Source organism: Anabrus simplex, chromosome 1 (assembly GCF_040414725.1).
Source record: "Anabrus simplex isolate iqAnaSimp1 chromosome 1, ASM4041472v1, whole genome shotgun sequence".
NCBI lineage: Eukaryota > Metazoa > Arthropoda > Insecta > Orthoptera > Tettigoniidae > Anabrus > Anabrus simplex.
The window spans coordinates 86,977,873-86,996,637 of NC_090265.1; the positions used below are offsets into that span (position 1 = coordinate 86,977,873).

At 40.6% G+C, this 18,765-nt stretch overlaps 1 protein-coding gene across 1 annotated transcript in view; it reads right to left on the reverse strand.

Annotated features, from left to right (window-relative positions):
- Positions 1-491: 491 nt before the first annotated feature.
- LOC136857114 (hemolymph lipopolysaccharide-binding protein) overlaps positions 492-18,765 on the reverse strand; it is a 48,323-nt gene continuing 30,049 nt past the window's right edge. The window contains exons 4-5 of the mRNA XM_068225658.1: positions 11,770-12,048; positions 492-797 (exon numbers count right to left, since the gene is read on the reverse strand). Of these exons, the coding sequence (XP_068081759.1) occupies positions 643-797; positions 11,770-12,048 (434 nt within the window). The 3' untranslated portion in view covers positions 492-642. The remainder of the gene's footprint in view (positions 798-11,769; positions 12,049-18,765) is intronic.

Consider the following 18,765-nt stretch of genomic DNA (forward strand, 5'->3'; position numbering starts at 1 on the left):
TGAGACTTTTGTGTGTTACAGCACGCGTTTTGGAGCACCCGCCGGGGTTGGGTACTTGGCCGGCCCTTGGAAGGTGCTGCTAATTGAGACTAAACACCGGAGTATGATTAAAAACTGTCATCAATGAAAGACACAAAGTGACATCGCCAACTATCGAACCACCAACGACGGATACGTTCTGAGAATTTTGACATAAATATGTTTTATGGCAGGGGGCCATCCGAAGATTTGTGTAACTTGACGTGACAAAATAGGTGACGGAAGTGTAACCATAGCGACCGTGGAGGCTATGATGTAAGGTATGGATGGATGATTAGACAGTGTTACCTAGCAACCGTGCAGACTATGTCTTATGGCTGGTTGCCATGATGCAGCCGATGATGGATGGCCATGACCAAGAGACATATTTGTAATCATTTGATTTTCGAACAGGGAAGAGTGGTTTCTTTTATTATATATATCTGTACAGCTACAACGAATGAACTAACATATTTATGCCAGATAAGTTTATTTCTTCATTTCGTGTTACATTTCGTGTTATTTGCCATTTATGGTTTTAAAAACTCATTTCATTATTCAAAACCTTACAATCTTGCTTCGAAGATGTTTAAATTACTTTCTTGAAATATTTTGCCTTGTTTTCTATTGAATATTGGCTTCACAAATATAGGCTAGTTTCCATGAACAAGGGATATCGTGTAATAATCCCGTATTTGTTGCGGCTCCACAGTTTTCAGAACCACCATTAGGCTGCGTGGCTGCCCATTTGCTATAGCCAGCACTACTCAAAGGGTAACCTGGAACAAATGCGGAAAGAATACAGAAACACTTGAAAAATATACAAAGTGGGTATTCAATCATACATGATTGTCTTTGAATGTCAAGGATTCTCTACTGAAATTGACTTCACTTGTGGTAGGGTGTCTTCTCTACACTTCCTTCTCATCCCAGAAAATTATCTAGATACATTTGTATAATTCATCAAGCTTTTGTCATATCATGGATCATAGGTTGACTTTATTGATGTTTCATAAACTACACATACATACATATTTTAACAGAATAAATATAATCAACTCAATAAAATCAGGCAATCAGTTTTCCCTTATTGCAGGCGGCCCTACTCTTTTTCGGCAGCACTGATAAGCTCCCAGAGAATAGCAGATGGGGTTAGATGCTGTGAACTTGTCACTTTCATCAAGTCATAATTATGCATAATTTCAATCATGTCTCACGTCTAAATGGACAAATCCATTCGGCTAATGTCATATCCTTTAAAGAAACCGACGCACCACTATATTACGATGAAGTTTGTGTATTGCCATTTACTAGAAGTAGGTGGTCTGAGAAGTAATGTATGGAAGGGCTGACAACGGTGTCTAACTTGTGGTCGGATGGTTTTCCCTCCTACAGCCTCAACCCACACAATAATATATATTTCATAGTCTGAGTGTCTCAGACTGTTGAGGTGCTGGCCTTCTAAACCTAACTTGGCAGGTTCGATCCTGCCTCGTGTCGGTAGATTTACTGGCATGTAAAAGAACTCCTGTGGGACTAAATTCTGGCACCTCGGTGTCTCCGAAAACCGTAAGAAAGTATTTTGTTGGAGGTAAAGTCAACGACATTATTTATAGTCAGACATCTGGTCAAGTATTGGCCACGTATAATGTTTGTTAATTTCCATAATAACAAATAATAATAACCGACTTAAAGAAATTCAATCAAGATGCCATTTTCTTGGAGAACTGATGGTAGGTGGACAAAGCTTGTGCTTGAGTGGAGTCCGAAAGATCATCTGAGATCTAGGGGAAGACCACCGGACAGATGGGATAAAGACATCCGTAAGATTGCTGGGATCAATTGGCAGAACATCGCTCAAGACCGTCCCAGACGGAGAGACCTCATGAAAACCTACTTTGCTTCGGTCTTAAAGAGGCCAGATCGTAAAAACGATTAAATATGGCTGTTAGTGAATAATATGTACAAAACACTGTTTGTTAAGACACCCCTAGAGGTGGGGGTGGGGAAGATATGATATGTAACAATAATTAAAAATACAGTAGTGTCGAATCCGTAGTTTCGAGGTCGCCGAGATGGATAGTGACATTCCGGATGCAGATTAAGTCGAAGTTCAGCCTCCATCGATATGTGGGTGAGAAGGGTTGAAAAAGAAAATTCCAAAACGACCGAGATAATGGATGTGTGCATGTTCTAGATTAGTTCTCAACCAAACTTAATGCACATATGGTAAAAATACTGTGGGGGCAAGATATCCCACGGGGAGGGGTTGACAGACAAAAAATAATCGAAAACGACAGATATTAGTGTGGAATGCATAGTTTTCGGGTTCGCCGAGATGAATTGTGACTCTCTGCATGCCATTAAAGTACAAGTTCAGCCCACACTGACATGGGGGTGAGAGTGAATTGGTGAAGAAGAAAATGTCCGAACTAACCGAGAGTAGTGTTGAACCCAGGGTCCGTAGACTGATTGGTGACAGTCCCAGAGAAACTTGGAATCGTGGCGCTACGCGTAAATAGTCTATACACAGTCGTCACTTATTTGTATTATTCATTTGAAAGGATCAACTACTTCCCAGACATTCCCTGGTGCCACAAGGCCGAACTGAAGTATGGAATTATTATTATTATTATTATTATTATTATTATTATTATTATTATTATTATTATTATTATTATTAGCTGATGTACCCGTGCTTCGCTACGGAATTCTACATTGTAGGCCTATACAGAATTGTAAGTTAGGTAGTGGACACATTGTAAGCAAGACTGTAATAAATTGCATAGCTATTAACGTTACCCTAGAAACGCGACGGAGAAATCACCAAACGTCGTTTCTCATATAAAGCTTGGGTTAGGGAATTTTCGTTGTAATGGTAGGCACGCTTGCCTACCATCAGTCACAATCAGGTTGGGGAATTTCATTATAATGGTAGACACTCACTCTCCACCTGCCTGTTAACTTACTCAGAAAGACTGTCTTAGTGGTTTTCTCAACTGAAATGAACATAGGTCACTACAATGGCGTCAGTAGGGATGGCGCGAGTAAAAGGAATGCTTTCACAAATCAAAAACCACACACTTTCTCACTTTAAACGAACAGTACTACGCTGCCGATCTAACAGTCCAAAGTTCCAGAGCTGGAGTGACCAGGCCGCAGACAGCCGTGAGCCATGAACACTCTTCGTCTTTTTTTGGGAGGGGGGGAGCCGAATAGTGGAGAGTCCCAGGGCAAAAACTATGTCATTTTACTAATCTGTTTCCTAGAAGTACGAGATGAGTCGGAAAATCTTAATTCACTACACTGACGGCGGAAAAATCTATGTGCCTTGGAGGCAAATTTTTCCTCCAAGCCAGAAGAGAAACACCCTCTTCACTGCTAATTTGGAATAAATTGAATGTATAATTTAATAACAGCGAAGAGGAAGAATCTCATTTTCAGAAACGGCTCTTTTAATGGTTGAATTTTGAGTTATAATGTGAATTGTGGTGCTATAAGAGTTTTGTCTGTACATTGCTCAGAATTTGAAAATTACACCAACTTCCCATTATTTTGGGAAATTCCCTCCTTCGAAAATCCTGTTAAAAAGTTTAACTACACCTTCTACTATCTGGTCGTGTTTGCCTATTTCCTTCCATAAAACGGTGCTTATACCATTACATCCTCCCGCTGATTTACTCTTAAGATTACTCAGCACCCTCATCACTTCATCCCTTGAGATCGCTTTGTCCAGTTCCTGAATTTGAAACTCTAGATTTCCCTCTCCTGTCATTTCTATTTCTACCTTGTACCATTTGTCTTCGACCCCTAACAGCTCCCTGAAGTAATCAAACCACTGGACGTCTGCTATATTCGGTTTGCCAACCCTTTTCCCTCCCTTGTTAATTTTATCAATTCTGTCCCATACCCTATCCACTTGTTTCATTTTGCACTCCTTGTTTATTAACTCCGTTTTCTCTATCTTCCATATTCTATTTCTCTCTGCGATTTTTAGTTTGTATTCTTTTCTTAGGTTACAGAACGCTATTCTTTCTTGGCACCCTCCCTTCTTCCTAAACTCTTCTAGCGCCACCATCAGTAATTTTTTTTCTTTACATTCATTGTTGTACCAGCCCTCTTCATTCTTCCTCGACCTCCTAGGGACTCTATTCGCCTGTGCCACCCTTTTTATTGGGTATTCGATTAACTCTAGCGCTCGATCAGTATTACCTTCTCTTAAGGCCTCTTCCCATCCAAACCCAATTACATCCAGCTCCCTTTTTAAAACGGCATTTAGCTGTATTTTCCGTCCGCCTGTATTTAGTATAACTAGTGCCCTTCCCCATGCATCCCTATACCTCCTCTCCCTCTATTTTTCCCTAGCTTCCTTTTATCATTACCCATACTGGAGCATGATGGGACTTAGCCCAGTCTCAAACCTGCATCTCTTTGATATACTCTAGCATGTTCTCTGTACACAATATTAAATCAATCACGCTCCCCCCTGTTCCGTAATGAATGTCAGCTTACCCCTCTATCTCCTCCCCACCATCCATTCAAAATATAAAATTGTCCTGTGGCACATAGCTCTAACAGTTTTGATCCATACCCATTCCTTTCTTTATCTGCACTTCACCTTCTTACCCTCATCGTCATCTCGTCTTTACTGTAAACAGGGAACAGTTCTCCTATTCTGACATTCCAGTCCCCAAGTAACAACATTCCATCTTCATCAAATTTACCTCTTATGGTACTCGTTTCTAGTACTAATTCCTCACAGAAAGTTTCGTTCGCGTAGGCAGAGTTCTGTGGGTGGCAATAAGCACAGGCCAAACATATCTTCCTTTCCCTCCCTTGTCCCTTCCCACTACTAAGCCTGGCCCAAATTACTTCCCCCATCTGGTTTTCAATAACTTCTCCTCCCGGAACTCTCCTTTGTCCGCTCTTTTTTCTCTTGGATAATTTACCTCATAACCTTTCCATTTTATCTCTTTCCCAAATTCAAGCCAGATCTCTAGTAGCGCCACAATGTCAAAGTTTTCTATCGTTTTAATAACTGCCTCGTTACCTAGCTTATTTAGTAACCCTTCAATATTTATAAACCCTACCTTCCAGTCAAGCTATGACTTCCCCTCCCGTCACTCTCGGTTATCTCCCTTACTTTTCCTTCATGTTATTATGGCCCTATCTTCTATTCTCATTCTATCTTTATTTTGTCCTTTGGAGCGCAGCCTGTCATCCTTTTCTTCCGCAAGTCTACTTTTCTTACCCCATAAGTCTTTTAGGCTTAAACTTCTCCCTCTATTCAGGGCATCTCGACCTTTTATTTCCTCGCGTGCTCCTTGTTCTTTATTGGACACTTGCCTACTTACATTTAAACTTCCCGGATCTTGTGAGTCAACTTCTGTCGGCACTTGCTGACTCCCCCATTTCAGCTTCCGCACTGCTCACTGGACTGCTCGGTACACTGACCCCTGGCGTGCGTTCCATACTTGCTTCGTTGTCCCGCGCTGCGTCTTCGTCTGTCTTGCTGACAGATATCCTGTTTTCTTCTCGTTTTAGGTTTTCGTCAATCATCTGCAAATTCTCCACCGTCCTACGCTTTACCCAATTTCCGTTTGAAACTATCAACTGCTGTCCCCTGATATGCACTCTGAGCCCTTGACTTCTTGCTCTAAGTAGATGAGCTCTTAAAGTATTGTGCCATTTCACCGTTCTATAGTTGCAGTATTAGGAACAAAAATGGCGTTCCAGCTATTAATGGATCATTATAAAAGCAATTAACAACGGTACGAGCCGAAAAGATAATAATTTCAACCGGCAATCACGGAAAGAACCACTCTTAGAAGGCGGTGAGAAAGAATGACGAGAGCCGATTATTTAAACCGATTATTGAAAAAAGACTTCCATTAGAACAAAACTCAATCCAGCACTGCATTGAAGAAGGACGGAGTCGTGTAAAGAAACGAGTTTCTTATCAAATTCTATAATCAATTATTGAAGAAGAGATTAAATCCGCGACAGCCCGCTCAACGTCAGCTGTAGGCTGACATATATATGTGAAATTATAGACCAGCTATAAGGAAACGTCAAGTTGGTTCAGTACTACGTCACGGTTGGGCTCGGAAACATTATATTTTTGCCCGATACTGCACAACGTGGAGAGAGCGGAATTCAACTGGATATAAAGTGCAATTCTAAAAGCACATAAAATTTACATCTGTTCGGCGAGCAAGGCAGTTGACAATAAGAGGACATTTAGAGCTGTTATAGTCAAATTAGACGGCCCAGAACTCATATATTTCTTATCATTAGCACTACGAAACAGATTACAGCATGTATAAATTAACTAATGCCTTGTGTTATTCTGTCCCTGACGTAATGAAGACCACTATGATGTTCTAAGAGGCTGAGGCAGAGACTACTCCGGCTATGGTGGCGCTTCACGAGATTGACGACCCAGGAGGGTGGTAATCAGCTGAGAGGACGAGATGGACCCGATTACCTAAGCCGAACAATGGAGCGAGGCCTACCATTCCCGATGAACAACAGCGAGATGGAAGTCACTACCCAATAAGCAAAGTTAAGTCCCCTATGAGTCGTTTCGTAAGTAGAAACCTTTATTCCTTTGGCTAAATGTGATAAGCTTTATGACATTGTGTGTGCGTAGTTAATATTCAAGTGTAGTTACAAGGAAGTAGGTATTCATCTGAAGTTACCGTTAATCCCATACATAGGTGTAAAATACCAGTGAATGCCGTTCGCAAGTTTATCAATATGGTGTTAGAGAAGTGATTGATATTTTTTTTTAATCGTTGTCAGTGAAGTGTTAGAGTATTAAGTGGAGGTTAATATACATGCGTGATGGCTTTAACAAAATAACAAACGTGGAGATCGTATTTAGGGAATGTTTACGACAAAATATAGTAGCACAGTTTAATGTTGTGATGTGCTGTGCTTTGATACTATGACAGTAATGATAATGGTTTTATATGTGTAGGTTATGGCACATATGCTGCGTATTTGATGAAACGAGTGCCTTGAGACGCACTAATATGAATACTACGTGATAATTGGAGTGATAAATGGTGAATGAAATAATGATATGAGTTGATAGTAGATTATGATGGTGATAGTTATTGTTATTTAGAAAGTTGGTCATAGTATTCTTCGAGAGATGATGGTATGTGTAAATTGCACATGCTAAGGTATATATTGAAACGTACTGTTTTCAATTGCTATTTTTATTCCCTAATATATAAAATAGAGTAGGATACGATCTCAATGCCATCAATATAGAATTAATTGAGTATGTAGGATCATCAGAAGAGCCGAGAGGCCAATAACGTCAATATTTAGGCCTTCACTGACATATCTACGATCGTTTTCATGTATTCTCACATACGGCAACTTAATTTATGGTTTTATGGGAGCAGTTTGACACATCACTGGTAACTTAGTCTTTCATATATGGACTTAGATGAAGGTAGAGTCTTCTAATATGTTAATTTTTCCGCTTATGGTAATATTTGTTGGAAAGTTAGTTAAATACACTTGGCAATCCTATATTCAGTCAGATACGCACTTTAATTGAATTTTAACCATGAATTAAAGTAATGATTGAGTGATTTAGCCACATAAGCCTTATGATAGAATTAATTTGAGATTACTTACGACTTTAAGTGGACTTGAATTTGCTTATATGGAGATCAGTCAACATGAAATATGAAACATTATGAAAATTCGCAAACTTAAACTAGTGGAAATCCCTAAAGAACAAACATTATTTTCTCACACGATTTTCCTACTGTGCATGGACATTGATATGAAGTTTTCAGCCAAGTGATATGCATTTCTCTAGTCACATGTGAATTTAAGTTCAAATGATAGAATTTTTGGTAATTTTGAGGAGCAATCCAGCTCAATAAGGAAAGATTCCAGATCTTAATTAATTAATTAATTAATTGATTAATTATTGGCTATTTTCACTGCGTCTTCACATTCTTAATTGAAACCACAATTTGAAATACTGTATATAGTAGGGAGTATAGTTTTGTTTTCACTTAAACCAATTGGATGCATCTGATTATTACAACTATATTGAATAATTTTTCACTTAATTATGTATAATTTAAATTTTCCTTTCATTTAATTTTCACGGATATTACTTAATTACAACATAATTTTTCGACAGGCCAGGATTAGCTTATCGATGAATGAGGCCTGATTTCCATTTATTTGTTAAAGGTTTTCCAAACCTGTTTTCTTTCAATGCAACATAATTACGGCACTTAGAGATGCTGATTGCGTATGAAGCCAGCTACATTGTATAATATAATTTCTCATGATACTCTACGTGATTTTCAAATCATACTTAGACTATTTTGTCAATAAAAGCTGAGTAGTGAAAATATAAAAATTCTTTTAATGCCTACTTAGAATAAGAGCTAGATATAAGCCTATAATGACTCTATTTCTGATTGCGATTTCGATGATAACATACACGAATTTCTTGAAATGCCGTAACAACCTGGATTTTGCGATAAATTTCGGCAATATGCAAGTATGGTATCCGACTGATAGCGTGTTGGAGACGTCCTTCTACGTAGGTTGGGATTTACCATAGACCATCGGTGTACTTTCTCATGCGGAACTCACAACCCAACAATATTAGATAGATGGAATCGTTATTAAGAGCTAGTCTGGAACTCATGTATCCCCACCTGGACGCGGGAGCGGTGCAGTATTTAAGCACTTACTACCTTCACTTCCCATATCTCTTCTCACCCATAATTTCTCGCCTTGAAGGTTGTTTGCATTTCTTACGATAATTTCCGCCATCAGAGTTGATATCAATTTCACTCTGATAGGCCTGCTCCCCCTTACTTTTCCAGCATTTTCCACATCGTCGATACCCACTTTGCTAAAGTTGATCTTCATCTTAGTCTGAATTACATCAACCACCTGGAATATGAGTTCAACTTTACCTTCTTTTACCTCTTCCTTCACTCCGTATATAAAAATACATTTCTTCACACATTCCTGTCCACTGTTCACCTCTACTTTCTTCAGTTTCGTTACCTCTTCTTCCAGATTTTTTACCTTTTAATTTCAGTTTCCTGATTTCTTCTTCATAATTCCCCGTCTTTGCTGATACCTCTTCAGTTTTGTCCTTTATCCATCTCTCCAGCTCTCAGAAATTTTTGACTGGTCCTGGAACATCTGCTTCAGTTGTTCTATTGTACAAACATTCTTCACCTCCTGTCTGACTATTCCTTTAATAGCCTCCATGTTGTCCCAACTCATATTGCCGTTAGCATTTGGGCCGGGAATAAGTTCCACTCCCCCAATAACTAACAGAGTCGTAACCACCACAGCCACCAGCGCCATCTCTCCTATCTTCCATAAATCACTCTTGTGCTCTCTCTTCTCAGATTTTTCCCATTTCATTCTCCATAATCACCTTCCTATCACTGCTCGGTACTGCTCCACACCAACCATTGTCCTGCACACTCCACTCAGCACTACCGTTTCCTTCGGTAGCTTGAGTTAGACTGAAAATACGAATCTGGGACGCTATGAACCAAACGCCACTTCGCACAGTATTCAGTTAAGGAGATGGGCTATAGTAATAACCAAGTAATATTTCTTCTCCGCCACATTTTCCACACTCTGATGCGGTTGCAGATGGGGTCTTTTTTCACACGTATGAGCGTCGAAGTTTTACGACAAGATGCCTTTTGTGAAACCAACTACTACTACTACTAAATGTTTTCATTCCTTTCCTGAAGGGGGAGGCGGGCCTCCTAGACCGTGACGCCGTCTGTCAGGTCAGGAGATTTCTATTGGAGAAGTCGATGTGCAGTGAAGGTGAGAGGGTTGGCGGGTAGGGCCTATGCTAAGAACTGTCGCGGCATTCGCCTTAGTGCAGAAAAATGGAAAACCACAGAAAACCATTCCCAGGACAGCCGACGGTGGAGAGCAGCCCCTCTCCGTCTCTCGAATACAGAGGCGTAGAGCAACCCCTCGACCCCCGCATCACACTCCAAAGCTCGGTTGACCACTCGGAGTACAGCGGTGTCGGACCACGGACCAGCCGTGGCCAATTATGTGCCTAGAACCACCCTGCGTTCGCGACCTGGCACCCATGTAGAGGCATGTATTCAATTATTATTTCAGTAGTAGTTGGCAGTGTGGTATTTTGTTCAGCCACATACAGTGAATGAGGAATATTTAATTTCTAGGGCGTGTTCCAATTTTAAATATTTTTTGATGTTTTCAGTAAGAGATATTTTCTTTTTTGCTAGTGGCTTTACGTCGCACCGACACAGATATATCTTATGGCGACGATGGGATAGGAAAGAGCTAGGAGTTGGAAGGAAACGGCCGTGGCCTTAATTAAGGTACAGCCCCAGCATTTGCCTGGTGTGAAAATGGGAAACCACGGAAAACCATCTTCAGGGCTGTCGACAGTGGGATTCGAACCCACTATCTCCCGGATGCAAGCTCACAGCTGCGCATCCCTAAAAGCACGGTCAGTAAGAGATTATGCGATTTCCAGTCATTCGAGCGGATCAGGAAAGTAATGATTGAAGCCCCATCTAGCGGCGAAGATGGGAATTATGCCGGCTGTCGAATTCTGTCGCACTCCTCTGGGGAAATGATTATTGACAGACAGATGAAATGAAATGATATTGGAGAGCGTCGCTGGAATGAAGGATAACAGGAAAAAACCAGAGTACCCTGAAAAATACCTGTCCTTGCTCAGCTTTGTCCTGCACAAATCTCACATGGAGTGACGGGTATTTGAACCAAGGAATCCAGCTAGGAGAGGCAGTCCCGCTGCAACCTGAGCCACGGAGGCACTTTATAGGATTTATAATAACATTACTTTTACCTTTTCCTAATCGAGTCAGTCATTTCAGAGAGGACACGTACCTAAATTGTCGATTTTTTTATTATTGCAGATCAACATTCTTCTCGTCCTGGTGCGCCTTATCACAAAAGAATCGACAATTAACGGAACCAGTAACATGCTGATGTTTAAGGTTGATTTGTGTGTGGTTTAGAAGTCTTTTAAGAAAGGGCACATGTCCCTGTAAAAGTGCCCTTTCTTGAATGACTTCGGGGCTTATAGCAAGAAACAGCTTCCTGCTCTTTGGTCAAACACTGAGTACACCTTTACTTGTTTACTAACTTCGATGACCAAAATTACGGTTACGGTTAATGCCGTTTCTGAGTGTTCTGGTGGTTCTAAAAAGCATAAGAACTTTACTGCATGGTGGCAAAAATGTTGTTAGAGAGGAGGACTATTGGATGAATCTCGAAGAAGGAGAAGAAGAAGAAGAAGAGGGCCTACCACCTAGGAAATTCGTTTCCAGCTAGCATCATTCATGCACTTTACTCTGCCAAAGATCCAGGAACCGTACGGTCAAAACACTTCAATGGGCTTATTGCTATTGATGGGAATAACATGAATGACCTAGACTAGATTATCTAAGTTAGAAACAGGCCTACAAGTAATGTCAAAAGCATATTATGAATTTTCCAAAGGTGGCTTACTAGATTACAGAATAGTATTCTACATAGAATTTTACATGTCCTGGAAAATGTATAGGCTATTGGATGTAGAAACCTATGAACATGAATACACCATAGGTGAAATTGAACATTTGAAAATTCAAATCTACAGACGTGTAATGCATTAACTTCTGGTGTGATTTGAACCTCCCAATTGAGAACTCTCGACTTACGATAAAGAAATCTTACCTAGCACAGTTGTGTATTCACCTTCCACGAAAAGATCATGGAATCCCACATGAACATCGACCACACCGGCTGCATTCGTTATAACAGGATTCCGTTTGAAGAATGTCCTGATGACATCAGCCTCCATGTCTGAGTTGATGACGATGAGATGTGCTCCATCTTCAACACACTTCGACCTGGCTTTTGCCCAGGGCAATGCAGCTGAGTAGAATCTGTAGTAACCGACACCATGAATGGCTTCATAACCGTGAGGAGGAACAAAGTTGGAAGTTGGTGAAACTGCAAGAAAAACAAATAATCATGATCGATATTTGAATAATATTACAATTGAGGATATAGGTAACAAGAATGAGCATTAAATAAAACCGAGCGCAGTGGCTACTCCTATTAACGCGCTATACCTATGGAGCCAAACTCTGTATTCAGAAGGCAGATGGGTTCGAAAGACGCTGTAGGCTGTCATGAGAATGGCTTTCTGTGGTGCACCGTTCCCGCGTCCAGGTGAGGATACATGAGTTCCAGACTAGCTCTTGATAAACGGTTCTATCTGTTTAACATTGCTGGGTTGTGGGTTCCGCTTGAGAAAGTATGCCGATGGCCTATGGTAAATCTCAACCTACGTAGAAGGACGTCTCCAACACGCTATCAGTCAGATACCATACTCGCATGTCGCCGAAATTTATCGCAAAATCCAGGTTATTACGGCATTTCAAGAAATTCGTGCATGTTGCTACCGAAATCGCAATCAGAAAATGAGTCATTATAGCCTTATATCTAGCTCTTATTCTAAGTAGGCATTAAAATAATTTTATAATTTCACTACTCAGCTTTTATTGGCAATTCAGTCTAAGTATCATTTAAATGTTATGTAAAATATTGTTAGAAATTGCCTCATATAACGTAGACAGTCTCATAATGCTATCAGCATCTCTATGCGTTGTGATTACGTTGCAATAAAGGAAAACAGGTTTTGAAAAACCTTTAACAAGTAATTGAAAACCAGGCCTTAATCATCGACACACTAATTCTGGCCTGTCGAAATACTATGTTGTAGTTAGGTAATGTTCGTAAAAATCAAATGAAAAAGAAAAATTATATAATCAAATGAAACATATTAAATATAGTTGAAATAATTAGATGCATCCAATTGGTTAAAATGAAAAGAAAATTATACTCCCTACTATATACAACATTTCAAATTATAGTTTCAAATTAGAATGTAAAAAGCAGTGAAAATAACCAAATAAATAATTAATTAATTAAGATCTGGAATCCTTTCTTAGTGAACTGGATTGCTCCTCAAAGTTACCAAAAATTCTATCATTTAATCTTTAATTCACATGTGGCTAGTGAAATGAGTATCACTTTGCTGTAAACTTAACATCCGTGTCCATATACAGTAGAAAATCGTGTGAGGAAGCAATGTTTGTTTTCTTAGGACTTCAATTAATTCATAAGTTTGAAAATTTCCATGTTTGTTTCGTAATTCACAATGTCTGATCTCCATATAAGCAAATTCAAGTCCACTCTAAGTCGTAATTAATCTCAAATTAATTCTATCATAAGGCTTATGTGGCTAACTCACTCAATTACTATCTTAGTTCATAGTTGAAATTCAATTTAAGTGCGTATCTTGCTGAATGTAGCATTGCCAAGTGTACTTAACTAACTTTCCAACAAATTATACCATAAGTGGAAAAATTGGCATGTTAGAAGACTCTACCTTCATCTAAAAGTCCATATATGAATGACTAAGTCACCAGTGATGTGTCAAACTGCTCCCATAAAATCATAAATTAGGTTACCGTGTGTGAGAGTACTTAAAAATGATCGTAGATAACTCAGTGAAGGCCTAAATATTAACGTTATTCGCCTCTTGGCTCAAACGATGATTCTACATACTCAAATAACTCTGTATTGATGGCATTGAGATCGTATCCTAACCTATTTTGTGTATCAGGGAATAAAAACAGCAATTGAAAACAGTACGTTTCAATATATACCTTAGCACGCGCAATTTACACATACTATCATCTCTCAGAAGAATACTATGACCAACTTTTCAAATAACAATAATTATCACCATCACAACTTAACATCAACTCATATTATTACTTCATTCACCATTTATCACTTCAAATATCACGTACCATTCATATTAGTGCGTCTCAGGCACTCATCTCATCAAATACGCTGCATATGTGCCATAACCTACACATATAAAAACATTTTCCTTACCGTCATAGTATCAAAGAAAAGTGCATCACAATACTAAGCTGTGCTACTATACTTCGTCGTAAACATTCCCTAAATACGATCTCCAAGCTTGTTATTCTGTTAAAGCCATCACACATGTATTTTAACCTTCATATAATACTCTAACACTTCACTGACAACGATTTAAAAATATCAATCACTTTCTCTAACACCACATTGATAAATTTGCGAACGGCTTTCACTGGTATTTTACGCCTATATATGGGATTAACGGTAACTTCAGATGACTACCTACTTCCTTGTAACTACACTTGAATATCATCTACGCACGCCCAATGTCACAAATCATATCACACATAGCCAAAAAAAATAAAGGTTTCTACTTACGAAAAACGACTCATAGGGGACTTAACTTTGCTTAATGGGCCCTGTCTCCCATCTCGCTGTTGTTCATCGGGAATGGTAGGCCTCGCTCCATGGTTCTACTTAGGTAATCGGGTCCATCTCGTCCTCTCAGCTGATTACCAACCCTCCTGGTCATCAATCTCGTGAAGCGCCACCATAGTCGGAGTAGTCTCTGCCTTCGTCTTTTAGAACATCATAGTGGTCTGTAGTACGTCAGGAACAGAATAATACAATTCATTAGTTAATATTGACATGCTGCAATTCATTTCGTACTGCCAATGATATAGGAATATATGTGCTCTGGGCCGTCTAGTTTGGCTATAACAGCTCTAAATGTGCTATTATTTGTCAATTCTCTTGCTTGCTGAACGGATGTAATGTTTCCGTGCTTCGTAGAATTGCACTTTACAGCTGATTGAATTCTGCTCTCTACGATGTGCAGTATCGGACAAAATATAATGCTTCCAAGTCCAACCGTGACGTAGTAGCTGAACAAGACTTGACGATTCGTTATCGCTGGTCTTAAATTTCGCGTATATATGTCAATCTATACAGTTAACGTTGAGTGGGCTGCCGCGGATTTAATTCTCCTCCAATAATTGATCATAAAATCAGATAACTGGCTTGTTTCTTTACTCGATTCCGTCCTATCTGCTGCAGTGCTGGATTGAGTCTAGTGTTCTAATAGAAGTCTCTTTTTTTAAATAATTAGTTTAAATAATCCGCTTCTGTCATTCTTTTCTCACAGCCTTCTAAGAATGGTTCTTTCGGTGACTACCGGTTGAAAGGATTATCTTTTTGGCTCGTACCGATGTTAATTGCTATCAAATTGATCTTTTAATGGCTGGAACGCCATTTTTGTTCCTAATGCTGCAACTATAGGACGGTGAAATGGCACAGTGGTTTCACATTTTTACTTCTAGACAAATGCCGCGACTGTTCCTATTAATAGACCACAACCGATTCCTTACACCTCCTTAGGTAATTTTCATTCACTATCATTCATTACAGTCCACCATCATTCATTACAGTCCACCTTCATTCATTACAGTCCACCATCATTCATTACAGTCCACCTTCATTCATTACAGTCCACCTTCATTCATTAAAGTCCACCATCATTCATTACCTTTGTGATGTAGTGGTTAGTATGATAAACTGCCAACCCTGAAGGCGCGGGTTCGATTCCCGCTGTGCCACGAAATTTGAAAACTGGCACGGGGACTGGAACGGGATACGCTCAGCCTTGGGAGGTCAACTGAGTAGAAGGGGTTCGATTCCCACCTCAGCCATCCTCGAAGAGGTTTCCCAGTCCTTCTCCAGGTAAATGCTGGGATGCTACCTAACTTAAGGCCACGGCCGCTTCCTTCCCTCTTCTTTGCCTATGCCTTCCAATCTTTCCAGCCCCCACAAGGTCATTGTTCAGCGTAGTAGGTGAGGCCACCTGGGCGAGGAACTGGTCCTCCACCCCAGTTTTATCCGCGACCAAATGGCTTACGCTCCAGGACACTGACCTTGAGGCAGTTGAGGTGGGATCCCTCGCTGAGTACGGGGAAATACCAGTCCTGAAGGGTGAACGGATTAAACAACAATACTACCGAGCACGTTAGCTGCAGTCGCGTAAGTGCGGCCAGTATCCAATAATCGGGAGATAGTGGGTTCGAGCCCCACTGTCGGCAGCCCTGAAGATGGTTTTCCGTGGTTTCCCATTTTCACACCAGGCTGTACTTTAATTAAGGCCACGGCCGCTTCCTTCCAATTCATGTCCCTTTCCTATCCCATCGTCGCCGTAGGACATATCTGTGCGAATAGCAAAACAAAAAAATGAACAATAATACTCACTCATTACATCTTCATTAGCTCCTCAACTAAGGTTGGCGTCAGGAAGGGCACCCCGGCGTAAAAACGAGCCATATAAATTCATCTCCCTTCATCCCCGATCCCGTATCAGGAAACGGGACTAATGGATAGGCTTACAGCGTATTTTTAACAAATTACAGTGCCGTAACCTTTCATGACGAAATAGTCGTTCATGTAAAAGTTCAGCCGTATTCACGCAAGTTTCAAAAGTTTTATAAGGAGGTGATGTAGAAGAAAGCATACTAAACTTACGTGGAATTGCTTTTAGAGAATAGATGTGACCGTTTCCAGAAGTTTCCGGCTAAGACAGAAGTATGCTTCATTCCATCTGTGTAAAAAAATAGCTCACCAAAGGCTCAACGTTGTGTTCTTCCAACAAAGAATCAAACATAATTTCAACCCCAAGTACCTTGGCATCACCTTAGACCATTCTTTAACATACAAAAAACACCTGGAAAATACAAGTCAGAAACTTGAGTCAAGAAACAACATCATGAAGAAACTAGTTGGTACGACATGGGGAGCTGATGCATCCACACTACGCACTACTGTTCTCACCATGGTTTATCCAGTGGCTGAATATTGTGCCCCAGTGTGGCAACGTAGTGTTCATACTAGGAAGACCGACGTCCATTTGAACGAATGTATGAGAACCATAACAGGCACACTAAAATCCACCCCAATCCCGTGGCTACATACTATCCGTAACATACCACCTCCAGAACTGAGACGACAGGAAGCAACTATACGCGAGTGGAAAAAGTTTCACCATCCTGATCATCCACAGAATCTTCCAATCCATGCGGTCCTTACTGACCTACCTCCTTCTCGTCTTAAATCAAGGAACCCAATATGGCAAGACATAACTGGCTTCAATATCCAGGAAAAGTGGCGTCAAAGCTGGAGCTCTGCATGTGTGAAACACGAAGGCATCCAAGACCCCACAACTGGACTCTCAGGATTTCACCTGAAGGGACACCAATGCTCTAAACTCCACCGTTTAAGAACAGGCCACGCTAGATGTAATGCCGTGCTATATAAGTGGGGACTTCGAGAATCCCCTGCCTGTGATTGCGGAGCCCCTTTCCTGTCAGTGCAGCACATTAGTGAGGAGTGCCCTCTGAGAAAGTATGATGGACCAGCCCAAGATGTCACCAGTACTACACCCCTCTTCTTAGAATGGCTACAGCAACTGGACATTGATTTGTAAATGTGAACGCTACCAACATTCTTGTCCTTGTATATAGTGTAAATTTTATTTTTCTTTTGTATACTTTCCATTCGATGAAAATAATTGCACTAAATAATTGAAGTTGTTCTTTTAATTAGATGAAAAACTGGTAACATTAATGAAGCATCCACCGCACGAACCCATTTCAATAGAATTACATACGTATTCTGTATCAACAATGGACAGATGCACTGGTGCCTAGATCTGGAAGCGCTATGTACCAAAAAAACGCAGTAGGCTTTGCTACTATTAGTCGTTTCATTTTCTGACCACTAACCCACATAGTATGCCCTGGTGTAGTAAGGTGGGAAAGAAGGTCATTTTGGTCCAGGGCACACTACCCTAACGAATCCAGACCAGTGGTCTTGTCCAGGCCCTACCCAAACCAATGCAGACCAATGGTGTTTCCTCAGGTAACTAGAATCATCAGGCCGCTTCGAGAAGGTAATTTTGGTCCAGGGCTCACTACCCTAACGAATCCAGACCAGTGGTCTTGTCCAGGCCCTACCCAAACCAGTGCAGACCAATGGTGTTTCCTCAGGTAACTAGACTCCTCAGGCCGCTTCGAGAAGGTAATTTTGGTCCAGGGCTCACTACCCTAACGAATACAGACCAATGGTTTTGTCGAAGCCCTACCCTAACTAGTGCAGACCAATGGTGTTTCCTCAGGTAACTAGAGGTCTAAGGCCGCTTCGCGGCTCTAAACCCCCTTTGCTCACTGAGTATAGTAGAGTAGAGTAGTTGGTAGCGTTGTGCTTAGCTCTATCACGTCGTCTGTGAGTCATGGGCGGGAAATAAACATAGGATAGTCATACCGAGCGTAGATATTGGCGATGCAAGCGGTAACCATAATACTAATGTTTCGTGAACACCACTGAACTTTTAATGTCGTTCAAGTAGAGGTAATCACATTTTAAAAGTTCATAACACAGACTAGCAGTCTGCTCTGGAGACTTACATAGGTCTTCCCATACCTACGAAGGTATCGGGCAACGAGATTTTTCCTGCGAGTCCTATTGGCTGCCAGACTTTCGACTTCATCCCAGCAAGCATTCTTTATTTCAAGATTCTAGACTCTAGACAGTGCCTGGAGTGTCTGAGGACAAGTTCGGCTCGCCAGATGCAGGACGTTTGATTTGACTCCCATATGTGACTCTGCAGAGGCTTTTTCAGTTTTGCTGTTAATACAACCTGTGACAACAAAGTTCGGTGAATAGTCCTGTACTATCAACACAGATGAAAAATGCACGACAGTGACCTTACTGTCCTTCGAAATAGTCCCC